This window comes from Equus asinus, chromosome 3 (assembly GCF_041296235.1).
Source record: "Equus asinus isolate D_3611 breed Donkey chromosome 3, EquAss-T2T_v2, whole genome shotgun sequence".
NCBI classification, from domain to species: Eukaryota; Metazoa; Chordata; class Mammalia; order Perissodactyla; family Equidae; genus Equus; species Equus asinus.
Genome location: NC_091792.1, coordinates 31,171,815 through 31,196,989, shown reverse-complemented (window position 1 = coordinate 31,196,989; position 25,175 = coordinate 31,171,815). Strand labels below are relative to the sequence as shown.

Below are 25,175 nucleotides of genomic sequence, written 5' to 3'. Positions count from 1 at the left end.
TATGATTGCTAATCCTTGATGACACAGGATATGATTTGTATAACAAGGTCTCTTAAGTGAATTCAAACACCGTTGTAATTCCTTTTTGTGCTACTTTTAAGAATTGAATGGACAGTATCTCATCTAGCCTTAAAGCATATGTGCGAATCAGGTAAAGGATAGAAAATAACTTTTCTAATTGACAAAGACTTACCTTACTTTATGAATTTGGGTTGATGGTTGTATTTACCATGGCCTGTTCTGTAGGAAAGTCCAGAGTCCCTCCATACCCCAGTCATGTGTATCAATATAAATGACAAGAAGGAATGCAGAGGTTCAGTCTCTTTTTAGATGCTCCTTAGAAATCAGTGATTGTCCGCTTTAATAGTGGTGTATTAACTGTCAAACCAACTTTAATGCCCTATGCTATTGAAAATGGATGCATAATAGCTCCATGGCTCCTGTGACTTTGGAATTTTAAATACACAGACTACATCCACAGAAAATATTTATCGAATTAATGAAGCAAAGTCAAGAATCCAGAAGTTTCAATCTAGTAAATGGGGTCTAATACAAACACACACACACACACGCACACACACACACGTGCATACTTGGTCACTCCTACATCACAAAATGCCTTAGTAGGCAATGTTTAGCTAATCATTATAGTTAAAATTAGTTGATTTTGAAGCATCCATACAAGCTCAGTAGAATGGGTGATTCTGAATAAGGTAACACAGGTATAAAGACCGTCATCTATTCCCCTTTTACAGAAAGTGCATAATAAAGATTGTGTCCCTTATGTATGTTGTTATCTCCATCTCCTAAATATTTGGTGCTCAACAATGTCATTATCTGTCTATGTATCTATTTAAGCATGATTTAGGAATCCTCTGTGACTATCCAGCCTCCTACAATTGCAGCACTAATTTTAGTAATAGATCAGAAAATATTAAAGTAAATGTTGCAGAACCTTAATCCAGCCAAGCAGACACCCACAATTAAGTTAGTTCTCAATAAAAGAAAAAAAAGGGATTCTCTGGACTATCTGTGCAGTTGTCTGATTTTTAGATTATTGTGTGTGTATACGTATGGTGGGCTATCTCAGACTCTGTGTTTGCAGCCCCAGAGGCAATCACTCTCCGTATCATCGTGAACCATCTTCCTCTAAGCAGCACAATAGGGATAACAAAACCCATTTCAGTCTCAATTTAAGTTTAATTCCCAGCTGGAACTTGAAATGAGGCTGTAATGAACTTGAACTTGCAGCAGTGATTATCTCATACATGCATTTAAAAATGTTCAGATACAGTAGTGGTATTTCCAGATACTACTCTGAAGGCATTCCATTCAGTAGAAACAGGAAAAACAGTGTGTTATGGCTCAATATATTATTACATTGAGCACAGGGCAACCAGCCATCAAATTTTACTTTATACCCAATGATGACAGAACAGCATATAGCATGATCAGAGGATTTTTATTGAATGACCTATGTAACAACAATTCCATCAGAAATTTCTAATTAATGCACAAAACATAAGCAATGTTATCTGAAGATAATACATAAGGGCAAAAGTTGATAATGTATGATAATATATCACTAAATACATTTAGTGATAGGTTGATTCAAATTATAAAATATTTCTAAGAAAAAGAACAGATCTCCCTGTATAACTCCTTAAAATCATTTAGGCTTTTAGGAAGACACATTCATTCCTTAGCTATCGTAGGCATCATTTAGTATTTTATTACCAAAGTACTAAATTACATTCTGTGGACATGAATGAGTGAGTGTGCCTACTTACCCATTTAATACGCCAGAATTCAATTAGGAATAAGTTAAGCCTCCAGGGGATAAGAGAATGGTTGCTGGCATCTATGTCACCAGGTAAAAATCGACACAAGAAAGACATGAATTTGGATTGTTACTAAACATTTTTTCTCTCTGATAGAGAGGTTGGTAATTAGTAACTCACCATCTTCCCACAATTTTCTAGGGGTAGGTGATCTCTTCCATGATTTTTTGGAGAGAAATTGAGGGATTCAGTTAAATTCTGAGTTAAACATTCAAGTGTGTCTAAAGTATTTTTTGAGAAACCGGGCCATGACTAAAGGTACAATTTTAACTTTTCTTTATGTGGTAGTCCACCATTGGGACAAAGAATACCAGTGAGGATCTCTAATTTCCCTAACAGAATACCAACATTGGCAGCAATGTCACTAGTGTGTGGAAACAATCAGCTTTCCTTTCTGTTAATAATACAGCATGTCAGCATTCATTTAGTATCTGACTTAGACTGGACATTGCCATTTCTCACCAGATCCCCTCTCCCAACTGCCTTCTTGAAGCCCACCCCCTGTGTAGCTGCCCAAATTCATGTTTCAAAGCACCCATCTGATAAGTTCTCTGCTTGTTCACCACAGCAAAATTAATAAATCATGTTTTTTAAGAACTATCTCTAAAGAAAAGCAAAAATTATTATGAGGGTATCTTTTTTGTAAAATATTTGAAAAGACTTAAATATGATGGAAGTCTGATAAAATAGTCTATTCTTGATCAAGAAAGACTTGAATGTTGATTCCAAGAAAGTCAAAATAACATGTTTCAGTATAGAGTGTCATTTCATAACTTATTCAAAGTAAAACCATCAACGAAAAAGGAAGAAAAGACGGTAGTGGTATTATCTTTACTTACAATAATAAAGTATCCACATTGCTTTCCTTTAGTGATAGTTCTGCATGTACAAATTTTTAAGACAGTTCTGGATATCATCCAATACAAAGTGAAAAGAAATTTGAAACGTTCATTCAGGTTAAAAATCAAAATAGAATGGCATGTAGTCTAAATATATGTATACAAAAGCAATACGTTTTGTCAGAATTATTTAGATGATTGCATTGATTTTCTACTTGCCTTTGTAAGGCATCATGACGTTGGTGTGTAGATATTAATTTGAGTAGATGGGGTAGTTTTCTAATTAATCTGTGCCTTTAAACTCTTTTTCTGAAATCCTATAGGGTGACATTTCCTAATTCATGTTCCTCTGAACACTAGTTACCTTTATAATGTTAAGTAAATGTTCTAAGGAAAGGTTTTCCTAGTCTATATCTCCTCAGAATATCACAACACATATTATAGGACATAATGTTAAATCATTCATGTTAAAGTGAATAAAACATAAATGTACGTTTCAAAAAATAATTACAAAGTGGATACCTGAGCAATGACCACCGAAGTCCAAGAAATAGCATGTTTCCAATTCCCCAAAGCTACTAATACATTTATATATTAAAGTCTTAGGAAAATTCCATCATAAAGAAACTTGACTTTTATTAACCCAGCACTGCACATCCATCAATACTCATGAAACACAATATGGGAAATTTTGTCATAGGAAACTAGGTAGTTTAAGCACTGTAAATTTTGGCCAATAGATAAAATAAAGACATTATGTTTAAAGGAATATTTAATGAAAGTATTCAACATATTCTTGACTGTAGAATTTTTAGAGAATTAATATTATTTTATAAATATGTACCTGTTTATGGAGAAGTAAAGGGAAGAGAGAAAAACCTATGTATTTGTTTTATTTATACTTATATGCAATTGATCTAGTTTATATTTATTAACATAGAAGAACACTAGTTATACTTAACCAATCAGGAAGCAATTTTTGGAGAAATAAATTTTAAATACATAATTCCTAGGGAATAAATAAGCTAGTTTAGTAATAAAAGAGCAACATAATTTCTCTTTAGAAATCATTATACATTTTAATAATTGTCTGCATCCAACCTAATTATCATTATCTCAATTATAAGATTGAATACTTATAATTATTCAAGGTAGAAATATTTGAACAAAAATTCCAATGTATATTAATGACTTTTGATTGAAAGTATTATAACAAAATGTTATCAGAATTAAATGATTATTTCAGGTAGACTAGGATGAATTATAAAATTGAGTTACTCAGTTCTTTGGTTACATATGATTAAATTAGACATAGAATAGGAAAATAGGAGAAATAAACATCATAAAATATGTGACGAAAGCAAGCAAGCAATATTCTACAAGTAAAATATCATTTGGTTAAAAACAATCAAACTGTTCAACAGCCTATCAAATTTAGATTTGGAAAGTTTAGAAAAATATTTAGAGAGAGAAATGCAACATGCAATGTTAGTGTATATAAATCATAAGTTCAAAGTATTATTAGAAATAATGATTAAATATTCTTTTCCTGAAATCATTACTGTGGATATAACTTTTATAGACATAATTCTATGCTACATTGTATATTTTTCATTAACCATTAGTAGAGAGATCTTGTAGATTATTTCACTGTCATTTATTCAATAAATAATTATTAATATTTATAATGACACTAATAATTATAGCTACCATTTATTGAGTACCTAATATATGCTAGGCTTGCTAAGTATACTATACGTGTCTGTGTTTGTGTGTCTGTGTATTTAACTTTCATACTAGCCTACATATAACAATACTATCATCCCCCCTTTAAAGATGATGAAATGAAAAATTGTGTACCTTGTCCAAGTAACTCAGGTAGCAAGAGGCAAAGCCAGATGCAAACCCAGGATTGTCTGACTCTCCAGTACATAAGCACTATACTGTAAATAGGTATAGAATCACTATACGCTACGTATACTGCTATCTACTGAGAATTTTTTAAAAACTGATAATTTATAGAATTATAGGAATCTATAGGCTAATAATCTGTATTTTGATTTTTAATCAACCATTGACTTTTTATTAATCTTTCTCCAATGGGAAGTATTTTTAGATAATGAGAATGATAGCTAATTCCTGTTTTACTAGAGTGGAATCCGTTAGGATACTATTCTCCAAAACAAAAGGGTAAGTGTCCTGAAAATCTTAGCTTTATATTTCTAGTAAGAATCTCAAGTCACTCCCAGATTAACTTTGGAACCTTATTCATACAAAGTCAGCTCTTCATGATCCCTTAACCAATTTCTTGGCAGCTGGTTTTCAGTGAATTATTTGCTTTTACTTAGAAAAAAAGAATTAAAAGAACAAAAGTCAGTATTTTAGCCATGTGGATTTGGAGCTCAACAACACCATGTGACTAAAAGTTATAAAATCAGCTCATTAAATCAATGGCACTTCACATGGATATGACCCATGGACCTTTTGTTAATTGATTTGTGGTTTGGGGTAATTAGATATGGTATCCAGATTGTCTCCCACATTTCTCGATACTTTATCTTTTAATGAATCTTGCGAATTGTCATTTGTTAATTTGGCCATAAAATTAATTCCTGCCTATTGATATATTCACCCTTCCGGAAAGAAATATATTTAATTCCCACCGCATTACCCACAAAACTCATATTTTAGCCAAGTAAAGCTATTGCACTAAGCCTTGAGTATCAATCATAGCTTATATGGTTGGTTTTATGGCTTGTGTTTCTTTATTGTATTTTTTTCCTGCAGAATGTGTCATATGCAATATACATTTCTTAATGTGGTCTCAACTGCTGCTGTTACTTTTTAATCCCATATTTTCTTCTTATCTTTTTGCAGTTTCACATCCAATCCACCAGTCCACTTAAACTTTTCAGTTCCACATCACCAATACTTCCTTGTCAAGCCAGTGATGTCAATAACAATCTTGTTTGTGTTAGATACTGTTTCTCAAACTTGAGTCATGCATTGACCTCTTTAAGAAATAATTATTGCCTGCTTTCCTTTCTGACATAGACTATTTTTAGTATATTGTTACTTATATATGCCCAAACATAAAACTAGGTATAAATTCCCTATGCTTCTAGCTCTTATACAACTATAAAGCCAAAACAAATGTACAAATTACGTAAAACAAAAGCAACAGCACTTGAGTTAGCACAATTCATTGACTGTGACACCATACTGTTTTGCTGAAGTTAAATTGCATGTGACGACAGGTTGGATTGCCTGTTTTCTGTGCTCTATGATGCAATTCTGCCATGATTTTTTTTTAATGACTGTAAAAACTTTCTGGCAGCATGTACCATTATTTCAGTTTGCTGTCACTTAGCTCCAAAGCTTCATGAGTGCATTAAGCCAATTTCTATTGTTCTCTCACTGCCCATGATGACAGCATCTAAAAGTTGGGACCAATGTTATCATGAACCATGATGCAAGTCTTAATTACGTGTCTGTTGACTAAATTCTGCCATGTCTTTTGCCTTTTACAAGTTCTCTCTGCCACCCTGGTTCTATCTTGTTTGCCTCACACCTTGATTATTTTAATATTCTCCCCACTGGCTTTCTGCTCCCAATCTCTGTGCTTCAATCTACCCTGCATAGTATTTTCAAACTAATTTTATGAAAACCAAAGTATATCATGCAGAATCATGTGATCTTGTAGTGTCATTTTGTTTCGCCCTCATCTTTTTGTTAGACCATGCCCTCTCTGTTTCTCTCTCCCGCTCCTCTTTTCACCATTCTTTCACATAAATACCTGCCCCTACACACTTACACAGAAAACACATAAAAAATATAAAAACACCATAAATCCTTGCCGCCGTCTTTTTTCTTTTGATTTCTTTTTTAATACTGTACACTTTTACCTAAATATCCTCTCTCCTTCCCTCCCTTTAAATACTGTTGAGGCAATAGGCATAAACTGGGGCTGTCCCAGGCAAACTGGGTTGTGTGGTCACCCTTAGTCTAAGCCCGTACTGAGAACTCTCTAGATTCAAAACTTGTATTTTATTTATAGCAGTATTACATGTTTTTCTCTAATTATTCAGGGTATGTTGAGCTGTCCTAGGTAGACTATGAGTCCGTGTGTGCAGGTACTGTAATCTACATAGTTTCTTGCACAATGCAGAATGTAGAAAAAGTATAATACAAATGTTAAGAGCACAGACTTAGGAGTCGGGAGGAACTGGATTCATATTCTAACTCTACCTCTTATTACCAGCGTAAGCTTGGGTATTCTACCTAACATCTCTAAGTTTTCCCATTTGCAAAAGGGACCTTTGTACCTACTTCACAGTAATGGTGTGAAGGTTAAAGGAGATCATCAGGGTGAAGTGATTGGCATGTGTGAAATAGTCAGTACTCAGTAAATGGTAACTTTTATTATTAACTTTGAGCTTAATTGATGCTTTATGAATGACTGTTATGTGAACTCTCTCATTAATTTTCTTCCTTCCTGGAATTCTCAGTGGTTTGTAAGTTGGAGCAGCAGCAGCCACAGTGACAGATTCAGAGGCTAATTTCACACTACAATTATCTAGAAAAAGGAACCAAAACTCCATAGGGATTGCTGAGGAACAGAGAAATCATAGTGAATCAAAATGCATGGTCTCCAGCTCAGCTCCCTCCCAAATCCCTGGAAGCATTTCCCCACAAGAATGTGCTAGATACCATGGCCTCACAATGTAGAGACCCTGAGGAGTGAGAAGGTGATGTCTTCCTCTCTGTTAGGGGTGGGGCACGAGAGGAGATTCTGTTTCATTGTGTTGGAGCTGAACAATATCATTAATCTAATTGTTCTGCACACAATCCCAGCTCTCCACCCCATGGACTGCTAATGATCCTGGTCCTCCTCTGGAGGCCTCACCTTTGTCATCGGACAAACGAAGGGGTTGAATCAGGAGATCTCTAAGGTTCTCTTCTATCTCTGACAACCTGAGCTGAAGAAAAGCTTTAAGCAATTTAGAGGAAGCCTAAACAAGATAAAAGTAGGAAAAAAAATACCTTTTTTCTAAGTTTTGTGTCTTTATGCCTTACTCAGTTGAACAGAAGACAGTTGATAAAGAATGTGATTTCTAACTGATGTGCAACGAAGCACAAACGAAATGGATAGAAAAAGAACCCTGCCTGCCGGCCTTAGAATTCTCTTGGTTCTACTGGAATGAAACTACTAACACATTTTTTATTTTAATCAAACAAGTTAACTCTAGCATTTACCATGACTGGCTCTGAGTGCTATTTTGTGCTCTCCCCGATAGCCATCTGTTTGGCGAACAACACAGCCATTTCAAGAATTATTGCAGAAAATTGTTGCAAGTGTCAGAAATGATGGCTCTGTTGGACTCAGCCTGATTATCTGCATCAGTGTGGTTACAAAAGGAGACAAAGAAGAAAAAAAAATGTATCTGAGATAAAATATTCCCTCCTTGGTCTTCCTATTTATAATCACCATCTCTGTGTATAATTACTGTAAGGCAGATTCTCCAAGATGTCGATTCACCTGACTCCCTGTCTTTCATATATGCTCTCTCATTCATTTCCATTTCTGTTACTTTACTCCAGACTTCTATTACTTTTCACCTGATCCACTGCTGTAGTCTCTCAATTGTTTTCTTTTCTCCAATCCCTTACCTTCCAATCTATTTTACACATTGCTCCCAAAGAGTTTTTCCTCAAGGTCGACACCAATCATGTCACTCCTCACTATATACAGAATGATGCTAAAATTCCTTAGCCTGAAATTTAGGGGCCTCTGTCATTTCAGGGTCAATCAACTTTTCCTAGATCATTGCCTCCTCCTTTTTCTTTCTTTCTTTCTTTTCTTTTTTTTTTTTTTGGAGGAAGCTTATCCCTGAGCTAACATCTGCTGCCAAACCTCCTCTTTTTGCTGAGGAAGGTTGGCCCTGAGCTAACATCCTTGCCCCTCTTCCTCTACTTTATATGTGGGACGCCTACCACAGCATGGCTTGATGAGCGGTGCATAGGTCCCCACTCGGGATCCAAACTGGTGAACCCTGGGTGGCTGAAGCAGAATGTGTGAACTTAGCGGCTCAGCCTCTAGGCCGGCCCTGCCTCCTCCTTTTTCTTATCACTCTTAGACTGTAGTTAGTTTGGACTACTCAAGGCACAAAGTCAGAATTTAAAAACTAGTTCTTGAATAAATAAGTAAATTAAAAATCCTATTTGAATTTTTTTAACCGCATTTCCCTAATTTATTTCATCACAGATATCTTGGGAAATATTTTTTTCATGGAGTTGAATCCTATTTCCTTAGAAGAGCTAAGAATTATAAATGAAAAGGGGAAATTAATCAAGATCCGTGGTCAATTGACTAGAACTTATTGCGACAATATCAGTTTAAAAGAAGAAAAGAAGTAGCATTAAACAAAAAACGGAAGGAAGTATCCATCTGGTTGTTAGAAAATAGACATCTTTTAAGATCATTTATTAACCCTGAGTAGATATTGACATTCTGAGAAGCCAGGTATAAGGCTTTTCCAGTGACCATGATCAGGGATAGTATGTTGGACACAAAATCTAGTGCCAGATAGTTAAAAGTCATTAATAATATCAGAAATTAAAAAGGAAGCAGAACAGTGCATTCTAGCACAGTCATTTTGGTGGTCATTTGTGTTGATTAAATGCTTCTAATTAGTAGTATTTATGTTTATATGATCATTGGGAGGCTTCAATCCACATACCATATGAAAAAAGAATCAGTTCAGAAGAAATAGACACTGTTTTGAAATTTGTATTTGTAAACTTTTGGGACTTACATGACATTGGGCTTCAAAATTATATGCAAAGATGCTACTCCAAGCACACCATCAGTAGCTTAGATGTTCTAATGTATTGTGACATTAACGGTTAGGTGATCAGAAATTCAATCTTGGCTTTATTTGCTTACTAAACAACTGAGAATATATTGCAAAAAGTTCTCATTGTGTCACACAATGGAGAGAAATGAAGCTTCTAATTAGGGTAAATCTGCATGTTCCCCTCCTCCAGGCACTTACACACCTTTATGTTCGATTCCATATTCAGATCAATCAGAGAATGCTTTGAGGTTAGTGGACTCTTACTCAGTCAGGACTTTTTGATAAACAAAAGCTCCCTATTTTGTGGGTAGTTCTCAACCCTTAAATATCTATTTTTCTCTGAAAAAGGAAAAGATGGCCAACCATCCCATATTCTTGAATCTTCCCCATTTGCTCTCTCCCCTGTGCCTTCCAGCATGCCTGCCTCATGTATCCTAAAACAGTTTCATCAATCCAGTTGACTCTTTTAGTCTCTGTGCCATCTTTCCTCTTCCTTTCACCATCAAGGCTCTGGACATAATAATTGAAATAGAATAGAATGCTCTGTCCTGTTCTTCACCACTCATTCATCAGTTGCTTGTAAACTAATTTCTGTTCTTAAAATTCTACTGCAAGTCAAAGGCTACAAGCCACATAATTGTTGAGTCCAGTGACCTTTATTTACTTTGCAACCTCCTTGCTACAGCTGCTGCATTTGACATATTGATTACACCCTCTTTCTTTGAATCTGTGACTGTTTTCTATGTCACTGCCTACTGTCTGCCTCTTTTCTCAATGGCCTTACATTCCCCAGAGTTTTGCCTTCATCTCTCATCTCTGCTTAAAGTATACTCTCTAGTTGGGTGACATCATCTAATTAGCCCACTTTTTGCAGGAAACTTCCAAATTTAGGGTATAGAACTATGGTATAGATCCAGTTTAGACCCATCTTTTATTATACATATCTAACTAAAGCCTTGCATCAAACATAACATATTTAAATAGAATGCATTTTCCCCTAAAACTTCAGCATAAGTTTTTACTTTTTCCTCTCCCCGATCTTCCCCTATCTAAACTCTTAACACGTACTCTGCTTTTCAAATCACGTCTGTTTTAGAATCTATAACTTCCTCACCCTTCCCCTTCACTCCAAGTTCCAGCCCTCATCATTTCTTGCCTTGACTCTTATGGTAACCTGCTATTGGGTCTTCATATCTCTTGTTAATTCTATCCCTCCTGCAGTCCCAGCTTAAGCCATCCAACCCACTGCTGCCAGGTGCTGTGCTACAACACAGATAATCACACCACTCTGCTGCCCATGAGTCCTCAGTGTTTGCCCACCCACATCTACAGAATAAGGTCTGCATTTTTGCCATCAACCACAAACATCTGCAACATAGCCCCATCTCATTTTACAACAATATAGTTCAATTTCTTATTGCAAAATACATGCTTATTTTGGAAAATGCCTAAAATGAATCAGCAACAAAAAAAGAAAATACCCTAATATTTGATTTTCCTGCTTTCATTGATTTCCTTGCTGCCCTATTATTTTAACCAAAGCAGACTATGGGTAATTCCCAAATGCATCTGACATTTTCCTGTTTCCATGCCTTTCCATGTTATTTATATCCTCCCCACCCCAGCTAATTTCTAGCCATTGAAATTCTGTTCAGTTTTCACTGTCCATCACAAAAGTCTATTTCTCTTTGGATCCCTGTAACAGAGAGTAGTGATAATATATGTAAAGCACTTTGAGTTACCCCTTGGAGTTATTCCTCCTTACTGTACTTCATATTTTATATTCAGCCTTTTTCGTAGTTATGTAACCTTTGTTGTTGTTTTTAGCTGTGCACTTATATCCCAGACTAAACTCTAAGATTCTTGAACATATCTCTTTCCCTAGGATTTTCATAAGCCTTTACTTCCAGCAGCTGATAACATAAATTGTAACATCATGCTATTTTCATGGGATGGTGGGAGTAAAGGGAGAATTGGGAAATAGAAATGAGAAAAGATTTGAAGGTGGGAGAAAGAGAGAGACCCTATCCTTCTAGAGAAGATGATGAATATTCTAGCACTTCCAGAGGCAAAACTAAATTGATTCTTTTGGAGGGTCCAATTCAAAGAGTAGGTTGAAGTTAATGTTAGAGAATATACAACGTTGGGAATGGTGGTGTCTGATGTTGAGCTGGTTTATACTCAGTTCCATCTATTTCAGATGCAACAAGGAAAATCAAAAGCAGGATTCTGTCCCAGATTAACAGGATTAATCTAGCTGACTGTAATACCACACAAATGGCAGTGGTGGGAGGGAATTGAAAACCTGAGAAACCCAAGAGATTGTGGAGCAAGAGGGTATGCTGAACTTCCTCCTTGAGATTCAGGAGCTTCTCTCTCAGTGCTGAGAAGCTGAAATATTTCCACCTCCCTGCAGATGGATAAGCACCACTGCAATTTTTACAAGCTTGGTTCCCTGTGGGCAGCTGGGATGCAATTGGATTTTCATTTCATAAAAACTCTTCCAGAAGTGGTTTTAGAATGGAACTAGAATAGAGCATTGGTTACTTTGTCATGCATCTAGATGGATACATCAGGAGTTAGTGAAACTTAATGGAGGGGCAAGAATGGTGAAGGCAGGAAACTGTCTGTTAGTACAAGAGCAAGATGTCAGTGGATCACAGTCAGGTTGTAGCAGTGGAGATGGTGGGAAGCGGCTGACTGTTGATGGACGGATGTGCGGTGTAAAGAATGCAGAAGAATCAGGCAGAACTGAGGTGCTTAATCTGAATGTCTGAGTGGGTGAGTGTCATTTCCTGTGATACGAAGGAAGAGAGGAGCTGATCTGGAATGGTGGCAGAGTAGATGGCCTCAAGTTATGATTTGGCCTAGAAACTATGCGGCGGGGGGGGGGGGGGTGAAATTTTTCCTCTACTCTCTTTTGGTTGTCTGGCTGAGCCTGAGAATTAACAGGAGATTAACAGGAGAAAAGCATACAAATTTTATATGTACGTGGAAATCTCCGAAAGGAAATGAAGACCCAAAAAAGTGTAAAACCTAAATCCTTTTATACTAGGCTGAACAAAGAGAGGCAATTGTGGAAAAGTAAGTAAAATATATGGGAGGAGAGGGGAGCTAGAGGAAGATAAGAATTATTTCATCTAGGTCTGTCATATAGAATTCTCTCCACGTTGACTGACTGTCTCTGATAAGAATGTTTCTTTCTTCCTAGTTTAGGAAGGGCATCTTTCACATGAAAGTTTTATCTCCTGCTTTCAGAAAGAAAAGGGGAGGTCAGAGCACCCCTCTTGCACCTGCTGTTTTTCTAGTGCCTTTAGCTCAAAATAATCCTTATGTCAATGGGGCATATTTGGTGGTGACATATTCTGCCACCCTTCGTTACCTTAAAATGTCTCTTAGGTATCCAAGTGAAGATGCAATATATGTCTGTAATTCAGAGAAGAGGCCTAAACTGGCGAGAAAAATTTAAGATTCATCAGCATAAAATAATATTAAAGTCATGGGACTGGTTGAAATCATCTAGAGAAAGTATGTAAAGTACAGGAAGGTAAAGTGTGCTGTCCTAAATCCTAGGGCACTTCAACGTTATAGAGAACAAGAGGAAAAAGAGCTAGAATTAAGCAACTGCACATCTGGTCAAGGTACCCACTGTCTGCACAAGAAATGAGATTTAGCAAGGGGAGAGAAAGACAGCAATTTTTTATTTGCTTATTTTTACTCCTGAGGACGTGGTAAGTGCCTTTACATAATCTCACAATAATCCTATTGGATAGATGTAAACATTCTCCCTTTTAAAGGGAAAAAGTCGAAAGTTAACTGAATAGATAATAGGGAGCCGAGCTGATTTTCCTTTTCTGTTACACATGTTCAAATATTTATTCACTGTTACTGATACCTGCTACATTTCCCAGGCTACTTTCAGAATAACATAGGCTATAACCTACTGGTATAAATGGACTTTTATTTTTATTTGAGAGCTTAAGAGCAGCCCGTGGAGTCAGGCTGCCTGCTCTGCCAGGTTCCCAGCTCCAACAGGGAAGCTGGCTGGCGATGGATTTACCTCTGTCTGGTGCTTATCAAGAATGGAATCAGAAGTCTTCTATTTTTGCACGTTAGTTTCCTCTTGACTAGGGGATAAAAGTTATCCCAAACTCCAGGAGAATGACAAGCTAGAGCAGTGAGACAATGGTTGTTGATATTTTTAAGAACATTAGCAACAAATACACTTACAGATCGTTTTCGTGACTAGTCTCCTTTCTTCTGTCTGACTGCTACTTTGCTGCAATTAAAACTGAGTCATCTTGTTGGAGCTCCTCTACAAAGAAAAGCTGATTACATTGCTTGGGAAACAGAACATGAGGTATAGGTGTATATTTACATCTGTGTACTTATTTCTTTGTAGAATTTCTGTATTTATCTACCCACTAACTCACATTCATAAGATGTAATGTGTTTTTGTTCTTTGTTTCGTTTCTTTTTAAAACTTTATTTAAACAAGCCTCATTCTACTTTTCAGCTTCTATCTAGCCAGGCTGATGGAAAGTCAGTCTCTATTATTTTGAGCTCTCCTCTTGCCCCAGGTCTCATCTTGCACTGAAACTTGTAGAAAGCTTGTCTGTTTCAGTCATCAGCCACTGATGTCTCCTTTTCCTATTCATTATGGTACCTTGAAGCCCTTTCATTTCATCGCATCCAACCTAATCTCGAGACATGGCAATCTTTGGTGAAGCTGACCAGTGACTGATGATCAGCCTCCTTAGATGCATATTGTAGCCCTTCTCTGTGGGTGGTCCTCCCTCAGCAGGCGCCAACTCAGAACACTGCACAAAGCTTTACTCTCCTGGCACTGACCTTTGTCCTTCTGTCCTCTCCCCAGTCACTCTCTCTCTCTCTGTCTCTCTCTCTCTCTCTGTCATTTTCCTTCTCCCTTTCTCTCTTTTTTCTTTCTCAACCCTCAAAGATTCTTTTCCCCCTCAATAGACACCTCACATTTTCTCTCTCATGAGATTAAAGAAGGGCAAATCTATTTAGTTCAGGCGACTCTTGCTTTCAGCGCTGTTGAAATCCCTAGGGCACATGCTTTATACTACAGCCAAAAATATGAGAGAGCAAAACACAAATTATCTCCAAAATTATTTTACCACTGTCTTATGTACATTTACATAAAGCGATCACATCGCACATTAGCCTTCTTTTGTCCAAACAAAATGAACCTTCAGCACTTGCTCAAAAGCTTTTTTCTTCAGTCCTTTAATCATTTATGATATTTCTTTCTGGACCTCATCCAAATATTCTCCTTTCTGAAATTCAAAGATCAAAACTGGAATCAGTTCTCTGATAATGATCTGATGGAAGCAATTATAGTTTCAACTTATTGTGTATCTCTCTCTCCTTTCTTTTTTCCTTTTTAAACATTTTTTATCAGACACATTTAGGTTTGATACCAGGCTTCTTTGCTGTCTTTTCTTGAGTTGTTTTTCTGGGCATATGTACTTGCTCTTCAAAGCAACGGTTAGATACTATTTGAAAGTGTCACTCCTGGAGCCTTGCCTTTTTTGACAAGAAGATATTCCTATTTTCTAGATAACTTTTTAAAACTAAAAAAGTCAAATGGGAAGAAGCATGTAGAAAGTGATACCAGGGAGAAATTAAATTAAAACAGTTAAATATGTCAGGGTTTTTTGTTGTTTTTAATTCAGAAAATAGAATATGCAAATAGATAAGAATGAGCAGGAACAACTTTAGAGACCAAATACAGTGTCAACATACTTTGGGTTCTTCCACCTTTGCACGCTGCGCCAACTATTTCTTACTGAACTGTCATCTATTCTTTTCGTAGAAAAAATATGCATCTCTAGAGTACTGCAGGTGTGTTTTAATAGAACCAAAGAATCCCAGGAATGTAGAGATGAAAGTAATTTTAGAGGCCACTTAATCTAATCTAACAACTGACAAGAATCATACCTGCCAGTTTCCAAGAGGTGACAGGATCCCAATCGTAAAAGGAAAGGAATATGGTTTTTCCACTAGGCAGACAGGGATAAAAATGCCCTCTCTGCTACTTGAGCAGGTTTTGTATCCCTTTTGAGCTTGTGGAGATAACACCAGCCAGTTTGATCTTTTGTAAGGAATTAATAAGATAATATCTACAAAGCAGCTATCACATGATAGGCTATGATACATAGATCTCTTTCTTTGCTTCAGATAGTTCCATTGCTTTCCACGGTAGCCCAGACTTTACACTACAGAACCTTTGATTATCTGAAATCAACAACTATTTAATCTTAAATTTTCCTCTTTTCCAAGCCAGTGGAATTCTCATTCTCACTGTCTTCAGTCTTTTCTGATATGCCAGGTTCCCAAGTCTGCTGTCGTCTTCCAGGTTAGCAGGCCCTGCTCTCTCTGCTTCATGGTAGCCCTCCCCTTAGCATGCCATGTCCAGAAATGCATGCAGTGCCCTATGGGGTGGCCTCAAGCTTCCTCTGAGGGTGTATTTTGGTTAATACAACTCTTTCTTTTATAGCAAACTTGTCCAGGATCATTAGAAACACTCTATGACCCAGACACTTAAAGCAGTGACAGTGTCTTATGTCTTCCAAGTAATTCATTTAGGGGCTTTTCTTGTGGTTGACATATTTTGAATTAGATTCTGAAATCTATTTAGAATAAAAAAGGCATTTTAAATGTGGCTGGTGATCCAGTGGCCATAAGGGCTAATTTTGCTTCTAGGCCACTGGAAATTATCCCACCCTTGATATGCTTTTATTAGAATTTCCCCTACACTTGAATGGTTGCACAGTTTTTAAAAAGTTTTGGAAATCTACTTTTAATAATCTAACTATATATTGAACTTTTGGAAAGTTTTGGTAGATAATTGTCATCTAAGAGTATTTTGAGTTGTTAAATTTCACGGACGTTGATCTAAGCTGAAAACAAAATTCTACTTTATTTCACCAGATTATCATATAAGCAAAGTTTGAACCAGGGAAACTACATTCTCAGGATCCTTTCCTTTCAACTTGCTGTTGTAGAAGCACTGAGAAGTCTGCTAAATTTATTTCCTCATCTATAAAACGTGTACATTCAACTTGAAGGTTTTTTAAAGGCACTTTTACATCTGAGAATCTATGATTCTGTTTTTTGTACCACTCTCAAAGCTCTTATTGATGCCAGACTTACATTATATTCATTTTTAGCCAGATCTGCCAGTTTAACATCTGATACAATTCAGCAGTCTAGGGTCTGAAACATGGTGCTCTATAAAGATCGATTCATCAGATGAATGTAGAGTCAAATAAAGCTCTGTAAGATATTGGCTTTAAACTCTGGGCTCATAATTTCAAGGTGGTATGCCCATAGCTCTGAACTTGGATGTAATTAACTGCAAAATGCTCTCATTTTAGCATGGGAAATCAGCTTGCTGGTCAAAAGGAAAGATTTTTCAATTCAATTTTAATTGGTAATTTTCCTTTGGGGGACCTTGAAGAGCTATAGTAGTTAAAGGAATGAAATATCAAAACTATTAATGAATAATTACCCAGCAGGGGGAGATACGAGGACTCTAACTTTTATTATTAGAGTCTGAATGATTGGAGAGGATGCCTGCAGTGGGGGACTTGTGATCTAGGATACAGCAGTAGTCACTGACTGAAAAGAGAGGGAAATAAGCAAATATCATCAAGTCACGCACATTGGGTCTTAGTTACGCAAGGTCTCCTTATGTAGGCAGTGATGTGCTTAAAAGTGAGACATTTACTTTTACTTGTTCCTATTTTAAGTGATTGCTTTGATAGGTCTTTGAAGAAAAAAATTATTTTCTATCTTTCAGATTCAGTAACTGCCCTTAAATGTCTGATCATGTCATATATTCAGTGGAGACAATATTGTTACTTGCTTCCATGGTGATCTACAGTGAGCGATGGCTGAGACTAATGACATTGGATTGTCAGGGGCTCTTCCAAGGCGGCCACTAATTAATTATTTGTCATAATCTCCCTGTGAGGAAATTACTAATCTTATTACTTAATTGATCCTTTGCAGTTTGCACTTGCAGAGTGCATAAAAATGCATCTGCGGCCGTGAAGAAATGACCATTCGTGCTATTCTTAGCAGGAAGCAAGGAAGCGGCCCTGAGAGCACCTGTGTTCACTCCGTGACACGGACATGGGCCTCAAGCTTTAAGTTCTGTGACAGCCTCATAGGCCATGTTGCTTTCAATTCCAGCTGAATAATAGAATGATTATATGTGAGGCATTTTAATGTATTTTTCTAATCTCCAGAGATTGAAGTTAGTAAACAGTGAACTAACTCAATTATAAAACTGCCCCTCCAAAAAAAGAAAAAGGCAACATTTTAATTTAGTAATTTTCGCTTGGAAGGCACATACGACAAGCAGACTGGAAATTGCTAAATGTGCTCTGGCAGCTGTAGAAAAAAAGTCATCTGATATAAATTAGTCCCCTATGTTTGGAGTAGGGATTGTTATAAGTTTCCTTTCAAGTTACTTTTTGGCCAGTCGTCTACTCCTCGGTCAGAGCCTGACTGTGTGGCCCTGCTGGGAAAGAGAGAGCATTTCTGTACTATTATATTGACAGATTGTAGCTAATACTTAACCTAAAATTGTAATCAGAATGTAATATTTATATTATGATCGATGATAGATAGATACATGGTAGGTAGAAAGATAGATAGATAAAGACTGTGCTTCTCTCCTAACAGGGAACACAAAGACTGTGCTTCTCTCCTAACAGGGAACACTGGAGAGGAACCATGTTTCCAACAAAGTTGTTAAGATTTGCTACAGGTAATCTTCACCTTAATCCTGGACAGGAGGCAGTGTTAGTGAGGATGACATTAGTGATAGCAGTCATGACAATAGCTAACATTTATTCAGGTCTTATTTTATACCTGGTACTGTGCTAAGTTTTTTGTATATATCATTTTATTTAATCCTTTTAACAATGCATATGGAGACATTTTAATAGAAAGACATTTAGTATTTGCTAAAGTTTATGCAACTAATAGGTGCTTGAAGCTGAGGAAGGAACAAGCTAAGCGTTACTTCAGGGCTTCTATCTTTACTTTGTGCATCTGAAAGTCCAAGGGGACCCTAACGTCACCTGCCAGCCTCCCTGACATGCCTGCACACATGTTTTGTGACTGAACCCCCTCCACAGCTGTCTGTGTATGGAATGAACTTCTTTGAACTTCTTTGAAAAGTGTTTTTTCCTCATTCTCAGGATTGTTCAAGCATGAAATAGACCAGTTATTTTCAACTATTCTTTTCAACCAGACCACACCATGGTTGATTTGGTGCTTTAAACTAATTCGGTTTGCTCTGTGATCTGTTTGAAATAATTATGACTATTGTTTGTCCAAATGTTGTCACTGGGGTGGTGCGCAAGCAAATTCTTCTGCACAGACCTGAACAGATAATATCGATAAAAGCAAACTGCTCTGATCAGCCCTCTGTCCTTCCAACAGCGCCCCACCGGCATGCCCGCTGTTGAGCACCATTGGGCTAGAGGAGTGGTTCACAGCCTTGTTTGATTATATGTCCCTACTTGTTAGAAAGGTTCTAGCTACACTACCAAGATGTGTATAGTTATTAACACACAAATAATAGAACAATAATAACCATTATTGAATGCTTACGATATGACAGGCTCTGTCTTAAAAACTTTATAAGTGTTGGCTTGCATGTGATACTTCATAGCAGCTGTAAGAAGTAGGTCTTATTTTTATTAACACCATTTTACAGATAAGGAAATTGAGACATGAAATGTTAAATAATTTTCCCTGGACCACTTAACCAGCAGATGACTGAACCACGCTTGGACCCAGGTGGTCTGACTCCAGAGTCCATGCTTTTATTGACTATCCCACAGCTGCCTCTCTGTGTGTTACTCTACTAGCATAGAATATGCTTTATAGAATATAAGAAAAATAGAAATTTTAAAAGAATGAAATGAACATTGGTAATAACTGTACAAACAAATAAAATATTTCTCTGGGATGAGCAATGTAGGAATTTCAAGCAACCTGAGAAGCCAATTCAAAAAATAATATAGGACAAGGAAGCTTTTCTTAGTCTCGTTCAAAGGTATCAATACCTTAAAATCTACTGTATATTTCCCACCTAATGTGCAGTAGAAAGTTCTTGTTCAATTGACAATGGGAATTATGCCAGTCTAAAATAAGCCTCCATTTTGCTCAATAAACCATTTGTTTTCCAGGTAAGCTTCTATTTCACTTTGTCATTTGATCCGTAGTTCTTAGGTCTTACCAAAAAATAAGGGAGCACCGGAGCACAGCACAGAGTGATTGATTTGGTGTTTTCAATGAAGTCAGATTGCTGTTTGAAATCGTTATGACTGCCGCTTGTCCAAATGTGGCCACTGATGTGGTCAAGACCTGGTCAGAAATTTCTGTATAGGGGTTTTCAGGAGCTGCAACTGGTTGAAGGAGACCCTGCAAGCTAAGATGCCTGTTTAGAAGCTGCCTTTGCATGGCACTTCATAAGACTGAGCAACAACCAGTTTTCTGCCTCAACACCTGGAGGATGTGACAGAGATCAAACTACCCCTTGACAACTGCATGTGATTGAAATTCGAATACTCTGAATAATGATGAAATATACCACAGAAAAGAATTTTTATTTTCAACATATATCATTATGGCATGTTTCAGATTTGCTATAATTGGAGCTGCTTTTAAGCCCAGTTACAAATGCCCATTTTTTACTTACACAGAAAATACACCACCTGGGAATTTACAATCTTTTGTTTTCCAAAGTGTCGTTCTGCAAATATGGATCTCTTTTAAGATCAGGAGTCCATAGGAGATAGATTTGGCCTCATCTAAGTAAAATGAGCAAGAGAAAACATAATTTATGAGCTGTGTTAACAGAAGGGCACCGAGTTGGGTTTTGTTAAACTAATCTTATGGCTGGCAAGGATGACATGTCAGATGTTTCGTTCATTTTAAATACCAGACCACTTCCATAAATCATTTTTATAATGTTAAGTGCATTATATAGGTACAATACCAAGAGACATGTATTTAAATGTGCCAGACAGATCCATTTGCTTCACTACATACTGTGTATCTCATTTCATTTTCCAAAGATGCATTTATCAGATTATTTTTTATGGGCTGACCCGTATTTTAGTCTTATTCACGTGGTCTTGTTTATTGGTGCTCTTATGCTTATTTGATTCTCCATTGCACATACAGATTCAACCCATGTGAATATCATCATAATGTTCTCTAAGGAATCTCCTTTTTTAATACATTTGCCAATGTTATACAGTCAGAAAAAAGTATACGGGATGCATTTGGGGCTGTTTAGCATAAAAACTTCATCTGAAACAGCTGTATTGTATGAGACAGTATGTTGTATTTCCGAATATTTAAGGTTGAGTTTCTTTACTGTATGAATGCTATACTATTTTCTTTTCTCCCCTAAATCCGCCCTGTTTAACAGCAGACAAACCCAGGGAGCACTGAATGAATCCGATGATCCTGAAACAGGCTGTCTAACTGATAACAAGCCAACTTCTCGACACTTCTATCCTGTCGCCTTGCTGCTTGTCAGCTCACACCTGCTAGTTGTGTGGCTTATTTTAAGTCTTGCGTTACTGTTAGCCAAATACCAATAAGTTTTACGTTGTATTCCTTTCTTTTCTACAAATGACAATGGACTTTAAATTATGGGGACGATGCTGTAATATTTCTACATTTTCAGATGCACAGAATTTAAAAACAAAACCAGTGTTTGAACTGTAAGTGTTTTCTTTGTTTTTCCTAAAATCTAAAAAGAGAAGTACTATGCATTAAGTGAATTATTTTGCTCTTTTGTTCATGGAAAAGTGTTTCCCACTGTTAACCAGCTCGAGAAGAATTTTTAAACTACTGTCTTTGGAATAAGACAAAGACAGAATCCTGAAAGCTTGAAGTTCTGCACCTCCTGTTCCTCTTCCCATTAAAGTTATTAAAGAAATTCAGATTGAATTTGCACAACACATTGAAACCCTGAGACAAGTCCTAGAGATGTGGGAGGTTCCAGACTTTGTTTCCACTGTGCTAATGTCACTGTTTCCATCAGCTGATAGAACCTTCTGTTTGAGTTCTTAACCTGTTAGTTATGTTATTTCCTTGCCGCAATTAACCCTTTTCTGTCAAGAAACTTTATGGAGAGAATGGCTATTTATGTTTTGTAATTAAATTAACCTGTTTGGAACTATTGTTTGGTTGATTTGGCTTTCAGAGTACTTTTCTATTCTTTTTAACAAGGTCTTGTTTGTGTCTTGAGGCACCGTTTTCCGCACCTGTGACTTTTGTACTTTCCGTGCACAAGCATTCTTCCTCCATAAAGCTGAGGCTTGGACCAGGATGTCCAGAAAGCCATTTTTTTCTCTTTGTTGCACAGCTAAAGTAATTAAGTAAAATAGAAATGAAACTTTCCTTTAAAAATCTATAGGGCCAGACTTAATCAATTAAATGCCTTATTCCTAGAACCTGCATCCTTAGGGCTACATATAGATTTTAATGTGTTTTAAAGAGACTGAGAAATTAATTTGTGAAAAAGATAGAAGAAGGCAGATATATTTATGAAATTAAAGTGAAGCTGTATTGTGGAGCAAAGTATATTTAAAGAGTTTATTAAACCTTAAATATCTGTTAAGAGCAAAGAGACTTTAATCATCTCTTTCCGTGGGCAATAATGGTATTGGGCCTGGCCTAGGATTTAATTTTGTAAGATGTATCATCATTTGTGAAAAAAAAAAAATGTAGAGTTGAATCTTTGTTATTTTTACTTGGACTGTTGCTGCAACTCTGCATTGAACAAATAAAGCATATTTCTTTATTCTGTGTTTCATGAAGTTGTACTTTTTCCCCTTTCACCAGAGAAGGATGCCGCATAGAGAATGTACTGAAGAATATCAAATGCAGAAAGTATGCTTTCAACATGCTACAGCTGATGGCTTTCCCCAAGTACTACAGACCTCCAGAGGGGACTTACGGAAAAGCTGACACCTAAGTTTACCAACATGTAAATAAACAGGAACACAAATATGCTCCAGTTGGATAATCTCCACCTTTTTATTTTTTTTTACTGTCATAAATTTGTGGAGGGAGGTGATCAGGAATGTGTGCCCCAATCTAGAAATTACTGAATTAGTTATCAGTATATTTTTCTGAAAGAAACCCATTTAAAATAATTCTAAAATAATACTGTGTTTCTAGTTCTAAGCTTCTCTGTATGGACCCCCGCTGGTTGAGATCAGCTCGGAAAGTGTAAATTTCATTCATTAAGTATTTTAAGGAAAGACATCCTGAGAAAACACAGGTTGCTACAAGAGGACTAGAGGTGATTCAGAGAGTGACACTCTCCCTCCGAAATGAAGATAGGAGAGTGTAAAGGGCAGAGAGACTTGGAGATATTATTTCACAGCCTTTCTCACACATAACCTTAGAGCCCATCTGTGGGATTTAAAAAGTATTTTTCTGGTGGACTGAAATTAGGTAGAGTTAACTCATGATCTTGACTATGGAACGATTTACAAGTGTGCTTGTAAAGACTTGTGTCATCCAACAGAGGTGTAACTTCTCCTCCTAAACAGGCAGATGAACAGTAAAGTTACTTTTCAAAAGCATGGTATCTTTTCAAAACTCTGACTTGGGTTGTATGGCCCAGTTGTAGAAGTGGCAATAGAAAAAGTTGAATGGTATAATAGGCAAAACATTGCGAGGGACTGAAACTGCAAGGAAATTAAAGATGATCAGCCTGTTGATGCCCAGGATAAAAATTCTATCAGTCTGAACTTTATGTAGTCAAGTTCATGAAAGTCAGTAAAATAGCTTTGAGATGTTTTCTATCAGTCATCTTGGCACAGAATATAGAGAGTGTAAGTATGCATTGTCTGGTGTAGATTAGTGTATGTGAAGAAACATTTTAAAACATGTGCAACCACAACTAATGATAAACCAAAACAGTTACTTCTGTTAACCTGAATTTCCAGTTTGTCCTTACTCAATAAAATAACCCCATAAGCTTTCTAAAATTCCAGATTAGAGGTTAACTTAGGCATCATCTTGTATAACACCATTATAAATGGGTAAATAAGGCACAAAGGAAAATATGCCCCTAACCTCCCAGCGAGATAATTTTAGAATTGTGGTTACAATCTCTTCTTACCTTCCCTGTCTGTGGCTTGACTCTTCTCCATATTGCCATGCTAAATATACATGAAAATTAGGGGAGAATGCTAGTTAATTAGATAGAAATTGGCATTTATTGCTGGAATTGAAGCTTAGAGTACAAAGGTGTGAACAAATGAAATTTATTTTCTCCAAATTTTAAGAATTTACTCTTTCTTCTTTCTCATTAGAGGAGCATGCCATCTAGAGCATAATTTTCCTTGGAAATGCCAGAGGCTTATTTCATAGACATCCCTTACCTATGGCCACGTTCAACAGATGATATTATGGGGCTTTCCATAGCTAATATGATAGCTCCTTGACTAAGATGCCTTTTGAAATTAGGGTTCCAAACAGATCTCTAGGCTTGTGTTGGGTGTTTCAAATTATTACAAATTTTAGATAACCCTTTGGGGCTTTTAATACTAAAATTATCAATCTATTATTTCAGCAAATGACTTGTGGGCATTATACTCAAGGCAATTGCCAAACAATTTACAACCTTTTTAATAAAAAGATGCTGTGTATTGTGGATCTACTTATGGACAAAGTTATCTTAGTGTTCTCCTTTATACCTCATTCTCCATTTCAATGATTAAATATAATCTTTGAATTGTTCAATTTCATTTGAAAATGGTAGGATTTGTGGTTATTTTCGTTATCCCATTGGATTTAAGGTAAAGAGGCTGGGATGACACAGGTTTTCTTGAATAACTATGAAGCCTCGTTCAGTATATCAAATGGTAATCTGAGTTCCAAGAGACCTTAAGTGATTTATCATCCTGCAAATACTCTTATAAACAATAATTTTTATTTGTATTTTTAGAAATGAAAGCTCTTGACTTAAATATGGAAAAAATATTTATTAACTAAAAAGCTAACGATAACGTTTTCTATTTTTGGAAGACATTTCAAAGCCTTTTTTCTTTTTTAGTAAGTGCTAATATAAACGTCAAATAGAATAGAACTTACTCTAATACAAATGCATACAAGTTTTTATTTATTATTGACATAGTCATCTGCATTTCCCTATAGGAAGCCTCTATTTGTGCATGCTTTTAAAAGTGGATTTCATCAGGGCCAGCCCAGTGGTACGGTGGTTAAATTGATGTGCTCTGCTTCGGAGGCCCAGGGTTTGCAGGTTCAGATCCTGAGCACAGACGTTGCACCGCTCGTCAAGCCACACTGTGGAGGCAGCCCACATGAAATAGAAGAAGAGTGGCATAGATCTTAGCTAGTGACAATCTTCCTCAAGCAGAAAGAGGGAGATTGGCAACAGATGTGAGCTCAGGGTCAATCTTCCTCACACACAAAAAATAAATAAATAAAAAATAAAAGTGGATTTCATTAAGAAAATTTCTGTTTCATATCAGCAATATTGCTCCTTTCCTGAGAGATGTTCCAAGTATCCTTAGAAAGCATCCTCACTATTTCTT

General features: G+C 36.5%; 1 protein-coding gene across 21 annotated transcripts in view; it reads left to right on the top strand.

The window, feature by feature from the left end:
• INPP4B (inositol polyphosphate-4-phosphatase type II B) overlaps positions 1-25,175 on the top strand; it is a 794,515-nt gene that overhangs the window by 724,554 nt on the left and 44,786 nt on the right. For 17 of the 21 annotated variants that reach the window (XM_070504813.1, XM_044767204.2, XM_044767203.2 and 14 more), the window contains one exon: positions 21,023-22,404. The exons of 1 other annotated variant lie outside the window; for it this stretch is intronic. In XM_070504813.1, coding sequence (XP_070360914.1) covers positions 21,023-21,197 — 175 coding nt within the window. In that variant the 3' untranslated portion in view covers positions 21,198-22,404. Of the gene's footprint in view, positions 1-21,022; positions 22,405-22,446; positions 22,618-25,175 lie in introns of those variants that run through there. 3 more of the 21 variants (XM_070504820.1, XM_070504819.1, XM_070504824.1) reach the window with 1 other exon arrangement.